The sequence below is a fragment of the Odontesthes bonariensis genome, chromosome 3 (genome assembly GCF_027942865.1).
Source record: "Odontesthes bonariensis isolate fOdoBon6 chromosome 3, fOdoBon6.hap1, whole genome shotgun sequence".
NCBI lineage: Eukaryota > Metazoa > Chordata > Actinopteri > Atheriniformes > Atherinopsidae > Odontesthes > Odontesthes bonariensis.
The window spans coordinates 17,780,833-17,793,083 of NC_134508.1; the positions used below are offsets into that span (position 1 = coordinate 17,780,833).

At 38.0% G+C, this 12,251-nt stretch overlaps 1 protein-coding gene across 3 annotated transcripts in view; it reads left to right on the forward strand.

Moving 5' to 3' along the window:
- Positions 1–12,251, forward strand: part of cpne5b (copine Vb) — a 126,772-nt gene that overhangs the window by 81,313 nt on the left and 33,208 nt on the right. For all 3 annotated transcript variants that reach the window (XM_075460620.1, XM_075460621.1, XM_075460622.1), the window contains 2 exons: positions 6,364–6,467; positions 8,130–8,234. In XM_075460620.1, the coding sequence (XP_075316735.1) occupies positions 6,364–6,467; positions 8,130–8,234 (209 nt within the window). The remainder of the gene's footprint in view (positions 1–6,363; positions 6,468–8,129; positions 8,235–12,251) is intronic.

Sequence of the window (12,251 nt, forward strand, 5' to 3'; positions counted from 1 at the left end):
CATGGAAACTCTTTCGAACACAAAGTGGGAGTCAGCAGCATGTGTTTGCCCAAAGCATCTTTCTATGTTCTTTACTGCTTCCAGACATTTCCACCATGTAAACAAGCACATATAATCCAAATGCTTTTTATTTAGCTTCAATTAAGCTGAAATAAACTGGGGCTGCACAGTGCTGTGGTGGTTAGTACCATCACTTCACAGCAAGAGAGTTCCTGGTCCAAATCCCAGCTGGAGCCTTTCTGTGTGGAGTTTGCATGTTCTGCCCGTGTATGTGTGTTCTCTCTAGGTACTCTGGCTTCCTCCCAATTCCCAAAAACATGCATGTTAGGTTAACCGGTGACTCTAAATTGTCCCTAGGAGTGAGTGTAGTTGTGTGTCTTATTTATCTCTGTGTGATGGACTGGTGATAAACTGTACCCTGCCTCTCTCCCAATAACAACTGGGAAAGGCTCATGCCAGCCCCCCCTTCAGTTGGATTAAGCAGATATATAAAATGGATGGATTAAATGAATTGTGTGTTTGAGATGCGACCTTTTTTGTCCATCAGTGACAGCTCATATGGAATGATTTCAAAACTTACTAGGAATATTTTTTCCTACAGACCCCTTATTCTCTTATGAAAACAATTATTGTGCATTTCTGACATCTGAAAACCCACGAAATTTTGAGATGAAACATTCTTATCTTGAGCAGAAGTTCAAACAGCAGATCCTCGTCTCTTCGCTTCATTTAGTGTTTTTCCATTTCCCTTGTTGTCCTCTTTGATGCCCCTAAATTTCACTCAATTTTATGTAATACATCTGAAGGGCAGCAAACCCCACATTTGGTGTAACACACTGGAGCAGATTGTCTGCCAATGTGAGCCAAAAAACAAGTGAAAGATAGCAAATATCAAATATATTAAATAAAATCCTGGAGTGGCTGGATGTGGAGCGATTAGAGGATGCAAAAGTTGCCCCGTTTTAGTGTTGTTCACCCTTTGGCAACAGAGTACATAAGTGCGAAATACAACAATTTGGGGGGCATAGGAACTCAAACAAGAAAAAAAGGGGGAACTAATTCCAATAAGGAAATTCCTCTTTGTGAAATCACACACATAAAATGCACACACTGGTCGCACAGTCAGTGGAGATCGTTTGTTTGCTCTCATCAATCTAACTGAGCACTCATGCATACACTGCCCACAGAGAAACCATGCAATCAGCACGATTTCATTTATCATTGTCTGTCCCTTTTAAGTCCACCTTAACTATCTCCGTTCTCCCTCTTTCTTCTCCCAACTTCATCAATTTAGTCCTTAATTGATTCGTTACTTTTCTCTTTTCCCTCATCCTGTCTTTGCTATTTTTTCTGTTTAATCCCCAGATACAGAAAACACAAGCTCAGACTAATTCCATCTTCTTGCTATATATGTCTTAATTAGTTTCACTATAAGTCTTTCTGTTGAGAAACATACTCACACAGCTCTTTTCTCTTGTCACAAACACTCCTTCACTTCTCCCCAGGGGGAGTAAATCTGCTTCTACCTAGCCTGGCCCCCTCTTTAAATATTGATACTCTGAATCTCTCCATATTAGCAAATGGCTGTTGATCACAGAGCTTTGCGAGGGTGTGTGCGTGCAACAGAACTTTAATGAGGCAGGGGCAGATGCATATTTAATATCCCCAACACATTCCATCACCATAAATGCTTTTATGTCCCTATCAGCCCCACAGAGAGATAGTCTGGTGTGTCTTGTCTCAGAGCAGCAACGCTTCCAAAGTCTGCCAATTCAAAAACCTCAATCTGTGATCAGCTTGATCAGCAAGTCACCAAAAGTCCATTTTATTCCTGCTGAGCAAACCAGAGGAAGCTCAATTGAAAGTTGTTAATGAGCTCCATATTAAACAAATATAATTCTAATATCAGATACTTGCATCTCTTTTTGTCTAACTAGGTCTAAGGAGAGACATGACGACTTGTTATCTAAATTCACAGCATATCTATACAAAGTTCCTTGCTTATTCACATGTATTCATAATTAGTTGTTGTATTCCTGTCTATGTTGTTGGGTTTATTTTCTTTAAAAATGGATGTTCTACACATGCTGTGATTAACATAACATGAATGATTGTATTTATAAGGCAGCATGACAAATCAGTCTTCACTTGGGGAGTTTTGCAAAAAGAGTTCTGTAGCAGGTGTCTGCAATGATACCCATGATGCTGTCCACTTGTTATGTTTTAATTAAATTACTTGGGGAAACTTGATTATCAACATCATAACTCTGAAAAACAGATAGCTACAGTTAAAGCAATACTATGTAACATTTCTACCTTAAAATAACAGCTTGAAAAAAATTGTGCAGCTAGAATGAGTTTTAATATTACGATTGGCCTGTCTCCTATGCCCTTCGGGGGTCTGAGTTGGAAAAACTGCGCTATGTAACTTTGCTGGACCGGCCCGGGAGCTGAGCGGAAGTACTTCGACTTGCTTTCTGGCACACCTACCGCAAAAACAAATAGACCCATCTCACGCTCCCAGGTACATTTGATTACTCTTACCTTCTCGGTCGACATAGCTTGCACCTTCTGACTCCTCGCCGGTTCGTCAACAAACGTGAACGTGAAAGCGAAAGGGTGTTGTATTTACGACAGTGTAACCGTACATTACCTCCAAGCCTGTAGGGGGAGCTCCATAGTGGGCTTTTTGAGAAGTTACATTGTATTGCTTTAATATTGTGACATAATTGATAAACCTACAAAAAGTGTTTGGTAGACAGCGTACTGTTACGGTCTCCATACTGATCGACATGCTATCGCAGTAGAACTGTCTGTATTTTCAGACACTCTGTGTAGATCCTTTGTAAGTCCTCCATTAGTACTATGTATACATGTTCCCATATTGTGGATATAGAGTAAGGCTTCTCTTGAACTCACTCAGCGTCTTCATCTATTATCACTCTCATGGATATGGGCTTGAGGTTGAATTTTCATCCTCCCAGAAGAACAGCTGATACAGTCTGATCACAGATAAACAGAAAACAATCAACATCACTTTGGTCCCCTGCAGGGGAATAAGTGCATGTAACATAGCTGCCATTGACATTGTGGGAAAGGTTCAGTAAGTAGTTGTGCTGCCTAAACAACACGTCATATTATAATATCAGTCCTATGCTGTCTGTGAAAAAAGGGTCTCCTGGAGCTCTCGAATGCTGATTTTCTAGGTGTTCATTGCCTTTTGGAGGAGGGTACCTCCTAGTAAGCACTTTATAATGATGTAATTGACATTCGAATCACAGATTTTTGTTTTCCCTTATTCTTCTCAAGCACAGAAAGAAGTTTGTTGGAGTCAGGATTGTTTTTAAAGGATTTATTTTCTCTTCCTCCACATGTACAGGTGACATAAATATGTACTGTGCATCCGTCAGTGAGTGGTGTGGAAGCCCACAGTCTCCCTAAGGGTAAAGAGGGTGTTTTCAAGAGAATTAGGCTGTAAGAGCATGAGATCTGCGTGGGAGGGTTGTGTCAAAAGCCAGTCATGTAAAGTGCATGTGTCTTCGGGCTGAAGGCATGAATAAAGATAAAGTTCCTCTTTTCCTACTGCAGTTGAGTGAATGTGATGTGTTCGTGTGGTGTCTGGCTGTGTCTGATAAAGACACAGAGCAGACACTATTGCAAAACCCGTACAGGTAGGCTACAAAAAATGAAAATTGACATGTGTGTGAAGAAACACTTTCAGACACACTCACTTGAACGTTGCCTTGTTGATTTGCCACTTGGCACAAAGCTAAACAGGAGGTGCAACATTATAAAGCCATTAAGCTATCATTACTGGTGCCATGGCTGGCCATCATAAGGCCTCAAGTTCTAACAACAGCTCCAACCTATACTGTTCTAGCATGTTAATGTACTGTAATGAACCCACTGTGTTTCAGAGATTAGAAGTTACAGCTCAAATGCTAGGGATAATTCAGACTCTATCTCTGCGTTACCACCACACAAGGAGACCCAACAGAGCAGGGAGGAGTCTTTGTAAAGCTAGCGTCAGCAGCAGGCATGTGATTTATATTTGAGTCTGGAAAAGCACAGCATGTCATGATGAACATCTTGAGGAGAAAAAGCACAATCAGGCTTATTTATTAAGAGACTGGCTGTGCTTTTGAAGATGTTAAAGTGTTTGTCTCATCTCCTGTTGGCCTTTGATTTATTGGTGATATTATTGTGCTTTTTTGTGATTTGTTTTGATTTATATTAGCTTTATGTTACTTACAAACAGCACATTTTTCTTTAGCATGCACTAGTCTCCATAAAGAATCTTGTTCATTTGTAAATTTTTGCTCATCTAATGATAATGACTTTGGCAAAATTAGTCATTTAATCTGAAGATAGTACTGATGTGATTTGCAGTCTTTTTTTTGTGTTGTAGGAATCAAGGTGATATTATAGTTCTAACTGTGATATGGCGTTTACTCATATTGCTCATTATATCTCTTTCAGCTTCTAAGAGAACACCATACGGTCATGTTAACACTGTTAAATACTTGATTTTTATTGGAATATTTTCTTTTCTTCTGAAAGCTACATAAGAAGAAAGTTATTATTCATATCTATCACATAACATTTGAACCTAAATGACTCCTAAAAAGTGCACGTGATTTAAGGACAATAAGTGCAAAAAGAAGGAGCAAAGCAGCTCTCGGAGAACACTCAAAACAAAAAGAATTCTTTGTGCTTTGTGTTTGATGTTTCTCTGAGGCTGAAATGTACTGGAAGCATCTGATGATATGACAGGTATCAGAAGGAGTTAGCTTGATGACTATTACTCATGCTAGAATTAGACTTGGTAAGCAGCTGCCAGAAATGTAAGCATGACTGCTGGTGGATTGATACTGTGTCATAGTTTAAAATGAAAATGCATGAACACGTGCATTCACGCAGACACCTCCTCTCACACACACATGTACAAATACTGGACCATAAGGTCGTGTTTATAGATAAAGCTTGAGTCTTTTTATGGCTGAAAGCCAGTAGTTTACAGAGCAAAAGCACATTAGGAAGTGACATTTACACATAGCAGACTTAAACAATGAACAGTCACATTTCTATTACCTGTCCTCATACAAATGAGTATTAAGTTTGTCAGACACTTACATATAATTCATTAAAAAAACTTATTTCAATTTTCTTTTTATATACTGTATATTTAGCTACAATGTTGGGTTTTTATGTGGAATTATGTGTGCTCACTGCTCAATCTACACTTGAATATGCGTGAGAGAATGTTCAAGACAGTCAAAGCATATACTTAAAGTCCCACCAAAGCTAACATTCCTAACTTGCTGTATTCTTTTATTTATGACAGAGATTAAAATAGCAGCATTTCATTTCACCATGGATTTCTAAATTGAGTAGTTTGTGAGCAAAAAGACAATTTAAAGCAAGAAATAATCAATTTTGGAAAATAGGGAAGCTTATTCCAATCAGTTGAAGTGTTTAACTGGAATGCACCATGTCCAACTTCTTTGAAAATTCTTAAAAAAATTGCACATTTCTAAGTGGGTGTAATGAGCTTCAACGAACCGCAAGCAGCTTCAAATAGTTAGATAATTGAAATAAGAAGATTTGAAAATAAACTAGATCCAATTCGAGCATAAATCAATTTTGGGTGTATATATGGACACCTCAAGACAAATCTACACAGAGATTTAAGGAGACTGTGATGGGTTGGCAACCTGTTCAAACTGTATCCTGCCTTTCACTTGATGGAGGCTGGGACACCACCCTCCCCCCAACCTTCAAAAAGAGGGTTATCTCAAACACTTTTTCACATAGAAGGAATGGAACAAATTAAGTTAAATCAAACAAAATTGCAAGTTTGATGACACTTGATAGGATGATTTGGGATTAGTTTGATTGCACAGATAAAGAAAATCAGCTAACAAGTTCACAGAATAAGTGTGTTTTTGTCTAAATTTTGAAGAAAATAAGAAAAAACAAATGCAGATTCTATAAATTGGTTTACATGAATTTTAATGTGTCTTATTTTAAATTCTTGCAAAGTAAGAAGAAAAATACCAATTTTGTCTGCAAAAATGCCCACAAATGGCTTTGTACATCACATCGTTGACTGTTTTTTTTTTTACATAAAGATGAATGTACACACTAACATTGGTACAAACATACAGTATTTGGAAAGGATCTAATGATGCATTCCCATCATGCAGTATTCAGTAATTGCATCCATTTGTTTGCCCTACAGCAAGCTGTAAATATAAAAGTAGAGGAGGAGGCTGAAATAGGATAGCATATATAATGTAATAAAGACCTTATGATACCTTCTCTTCCCACTCTTCATCTCAACGTTTTCATTCATGCCTGCAGGACAGTGCCACTATGCAGTTCTGTGCCAACAAGCTGGACAAAAAGGACTTTTTTGGCAAATCAGACCCATTCATGGTTTTCTACAGAAGCAATGAAGATGGAACGTAAGTGCATGATGGGATTTTGCTTTTTCTCTTTCCAAGTGTTTAGAAATAAAAAAGTGGGGGTTTTAGACAGCTCTGAGTATTTAATGCTCTCTTTCAGCACATCTCGAACGGCCACTTTTTTGGGACCTATGGCGTCAGACTCTATCATAGCGGGTATACTTTAGCATCTTTTTTTTCAAGAAGCAGGGTTAATGCTGCAAAAAGATGTGGTGTGAGCTAAACCATAAGCTTTTCCTAACCTTTACAAAAGCCTTATTAAGTAGCTCTGGTGACTACACCTGACCAGATTTCCTGCTTCACTCAATTTGTTTTTGATGCCTTAAGCTACCCATTTTGGTTGCATTTTGGTCTCCACCAGAAGATGTTTTAAAACAGATGTGTTATGATTTATTCCACCACCGAAGAACTTCTTCAGTGTATTTATGAGATGCCAAAGGGCTTAATTTGACTCCAAGGCAATTAGAATGGCTTGAGGTAATACAGTACACCAGTGTACAGTTCAGTGAACTAACTGCATTGAGAAGTGACACTTCACACCAAAAATGTCAGCATTTGTGCCAACACAGCTTTCCAAATTCTATGGCAGTAAAATCATTAGGTTGTATCTCCTCAAGAAGGATAAGTTAAAGCCTTACGAATATGTCTGAAACATGGAAACATTTCAGATAGAAAAAAATCAGGAAAGAGGGAGAGACCAAGCAACATTTGATGAGATACAATATAGGAGATATCTATGGTGAGTTTGAGAGGAGAGATGCAGTGGTCATGAAGGGGAAGCACCTCAGCTGTGAACAGCTTTTCACACAACAGCCACAATTCCCGTGGCTAAGTCTTCCATTTAAATTAGTTCAGGAAACCAAACATGCAAAAGAGACAATTAAAGTAAATGGCATAGAAATATGGCGAAAAGACTGCATTTTCTATTAATAATAAGAAAAAAAAAACAATCATTTTCTCATAGAAAGGCAAAATACTCTCCAATATCATCAGTGTCAATCATGCTGTGGCAGTTGTGGCACTGTTAAGTGCATCTGTCAGAAGATGTGTCCAAGATTCCCAGAGTCTTTAATCTATCATACATAACAGAGTGAGAAATAGATTCCCCAGACCTTTAACAAGTATCTGTTGTTGGTGCCAAGTGCAGGTCAAAATGAAAGGTTTCTGTGTTTAAAGGGCTCACAGGGCATTAAAGGCTCGCGGAACTCGGTGGAGCACAAATAACCTAATCCAACATTTTGGATAAAACAACTGACACAAACGCTGCATTACATGTTGTTGCTTTTTAAAAGGAATTTGGGGTGGTATCTGCTCTGCAAAACATTTCACATATCAGGAAAATCCATTTGCAGGTCATTGTCAGACCTAAAGTCCTAAAGGGAAAGGATTTAAAAGCCAGACTGGAATATTAAACCGATCTCTCTGGTCTAAAGCACAAGCCAAGAAGAAAACAAAGCCCTTTTTAAAGTAACTCTCCTGAGAACAAAGGATATGACTGCAGGAATTGTGTGTCCTGTCGGCTTTATCTCTTCAATTTCATGCTCCTCCCCTTATTTGCATATCTATCTCTCTATGGCTTTTGTATGTGCCAAAGAATCAATTTTCGACTCTGCCTCCTCCTCAACATATTGTTTTCTAATATCCATCCTCTTCTGACTCTAGGTTTACTATCTGCCACAAAACAGAGGTGGTGAAGAACACATTAAATCCAGTGTGGCAGCCTTTCACTATCCCAGTACGAGCACTCTGCAACGGAGACTATGACAGGTACAATGCAACGTCTCAATGTTCTGAAACTTTCTGATCCGTACAGCAGCTGTTTGCCCATTCAGTGTTAGACTTGGTGCCATTTATCCCTTCAATCACTACCCATTTACAGATACTGATGCATACGCTTCGAATAGCCAATGATGTTTACTCCAATGACATCTGCTATTACCGATTTCTGTTGGCTCAATATATCAACACCTGTCACGGCTCTAATTTGTGTCTCTGACTGACAAAGTTAGCACAGCAGTTATTCAACCTGAGATAATTTTTTGAAAATAACTTTAAACCAGCACAAATCAATACCAATTCAACATGGGGCAGTGTTAAGCCTCCCATTATTTCCACTGCCATGTTATCACAAAGCAGCCATTTGCTTCGTACGTCCCTTTGTATTGATCTTAGCCAGAAAAGCACGTGTCAGATGCAGCCTCTCTAATCCCACTGCCCTTTTTGTTCTTTTTTCATTTTCTCTTTTTGTTGTATCAACAGGTTTCTCCTCAGAGACAATCAAAGACAAAGAGAAAAAAATGTGCAGTTATAATAGGCATAATAAAATGTAGATTTCAAACGTTTGGACATGCATGCTAGAAAAACAAAAGAAATGGGTAGGTGTGTCACATTAGAATAGCCAGTTCTATCTACATACACCCATGATTGTGTCCATGGAGTCCAAAATCTTGCACCACCCTGTTTCTACACTGGCTGAGTGAAAATAACGAACACTGACTCTAAAGCGATCCCTCAACATTTTCGAGGCTAACACATTTTTTAAAAAAGGCAGAGGAAAGAGATTTTAAGTTGGCGAGATGATACGGCAGTCATTTGAAAAAAATAAGTACAACCTCTTTCAGTTATGTCTTTAAAGGGACATTATGTAATTTCTTCCCCCATCTAGTGGTGCAATTTTATTTTGCAAAGTCGAATGAATTTGCTCTCTAGCGCCTCACGTTTTCAAATGTACGTTGCAACTTCTTGAACTACGGCAGGCGGTATGTGTCAAGATTCAAGAAGCTATAAGTTTAGACTCGAGGTCCATACAAACAAAAAGACATCAAGACACACAGTACAAAGGATTACATAACACACATACAATAACACTATAACTACAGATGACAGATAACATGTCAGATAACATAAGTTGACATAGCCTTTGGTGTGCAAGCAATGCAATTAGTCATATTCCGGGAGTTACCGGAAGTGACGTCGACGCAGCGGTAGCGTTAGCAGCAGTAGCGTTAGCAGCAGTGTGTAGTTGCTATCTGGAAAGTGTTCTTTTAAATAAACTCCTGGTAAACTTACAAACTTTCTAATGCCTCGTTTTGTGAGTTAAGAGCCTATGTGTACTACGGCAGAAGTTTGGTAACAATCAATGCATTATTAGTGGGATAATTTACGAGATAAAATCTATTTACCATTAGCGCCAGTAATAAGCCATTCGGCGGACGTGACGTCAAAATGACGTAATTTCCGCTTGCAGGCCTGGCGTTGGGGAAAACGCGATTCGAAGTACTTTATCTACATAGAGCTTGCCCGCTCTATGTAGATACAGACCAACTGTCAGGCATGGTGGTGAAAATGTGCGTGGCCTCATGAAGCAATGTTGTAAAAGGGACTGAGACATAATTATTTTGCACCAGTGTGAGTCACTGATAACATCATGCAGCAAACAATCACTTCAAATTATTGCTGCTAATGGAGGTTCTACAAGCTAGTGAATCATGGGATGTACTTAGTTTTTCACATACTGCTTTTGCATTTTGACTTTTTATTTCAATATGTGATGACACGATGAAATATGTCACCACATGTGAGATTTTATTAACCTGATAATAACAGTTAAGGGCTGGATGACTTTTTTTGTGCCGAATAGAAAACCTTAGATTTAAAAGAGGATGCACTTTATTTCACACATGACTTCCCATCCTACGTGCTTCTCATTTTGTTGTGCAAAAGCATAACATTTGGATTAAACAGCACTATTTTCAGCTCAAATGAAAGTTGCAAATGTTGCTTGAATTCTGGATATTTTGCAACCTAGCTATTACAGCAGCAATGCACTCAGCAATACTTCCATGAGCAATATATAACCCATATTTTGTAACCAAATACCTTCACAAATGGTTGGTTAAGGAAAAAACAAAAACAAACAGTAAAACATTTGATGAGAAGATGGTTAATTATTTGTATGAATGCACAATTTTAATTACTGTTTTTTTATTAAGTCAATTTTGAATTGTTTTGCTTCGACAGTATTTCCCTGAAAACACAGGATTACATGACACAAAAAATGGTAGCCCATCCCAGTTGGCATATACTTTAAGCAGACATATTGAGTCAGAGAGATTAAGAATTCAGTTTCCTCACAGTTTATCTGCACGTTTTTAATTCAAAAGCCTGTGGTGTGAAAAAAAAAGGATAAATTATAAAGGCCCATGAGGATAGACAGACTGACAGATTGTCTATTTTCATGGAAATATTTCATGAGAAATGCTATATCTATTTTTCTGCCTCTCCCATTTGTCTAATCTCCTGCTCTCAAAGGTGTCTGTCCTATCTTGTTTGTATGCAGTCAAACTCTAATTACAAAGACTGCTGAGAATCTGGACTGTGCACAAAGAAAGCTAAATAAATTAGAGATACATTTCTAACAGACACACAGGAACAGCACCACTGATGGGTTTACTTTATGGATATATGGGATTACCTCAGAAGTAGGTTTAAAACAGTAATATTAGGGGAAATCTGTCAGCCAGCCAATCACACGAGTCCAAGAAGTGTTCTCTATCTTGTCAGAGCCAGTCATATCCAAGGGACTGAGCAGGGCATAAAAGGAACCTCTTGAAATGTTGTTATGTCAAAAGAAACATGTACACAGGCACACATGTCCACACACGGAGTGTAATGAAATGTGACAAGGCACAACCTGCAACAGACTAAGGTTCTGACAGTCTTGAAATATCATCAAGACAGCAGTATAAGCAAGTTATATACATGTGTAGGTGAGAAAAATATTTAGTGTCAGGGCATGCTTTTTTTTTCGTGTCCATATTTATACATGTTGGGAGTTCTGGCTTTTTAATGATATAATTCCTGAGTTCTTTTGACGAATGATATTTTCCACCTCTGACAGTATGTTATCATCCTACTTGTGTTTATGCATCAAGCACAGCTCCTTAGGCTGTCAGCTTTTTTTTAGCCATGTAATTATTGCTGTTTATGTCCATCAAGTGAAGGAAAGCTTTGAATGATTTTAAGTGGTGATAAGGTGCCAGAGAAAAACATCCAATTAAATTAAATTTCTATTACATGTATCAAAAGGCAAAACCAAAAATTTAGTAATGGGGGTTGGAGTTTGGGAGGGGGATTGATAGTTCACATAATTCTAGTTATTAAAGATAATTTTGGTAATTGAAAGATGTGTTCAACCCAAACTGCTTTAAATTAGAGCAAGATTAACTCGGAAAAGATAAACTTTTAATCTAGCATTTGGTCACCATGTCAAATATTAAAAATACTGTAAAATCCTAAACGACACACTCCATTTTGCAGACACAACCTTCAAACTCCTGTCAGACGTAATGTGACATGTTCACCCTCATCTCATCAGGACTGGTTGACACAAGAGGAAAATATTTTCCATTCGACATAACTTCCATAACGCTTTCATGGAGATTAATTGGATTTTATGACCCCATGAGCTATTTCACTGAATCTTTCAGAGGACTTTCCTGATTCTATCCTGATTTGATACTTACAATTTGTGCAGAAGACATTGTTTACATAGTACAAAGACGTGCTTGAAATGCACAGTAAAATGTTCCATTTATATGTGTCAGCCAAAATATGCACGAGGTAAATTGTGGAGGATGAAGGCCAGGTCAAGAGCAACAAGGGAATTTATCAAAACTTTCCAAATGATTAAAACTGTCAGTATATATATATATATATATATATATATATATATATATATATATATATATATGTATAAGTAATCGGTATGAAACCTCTGCGTTG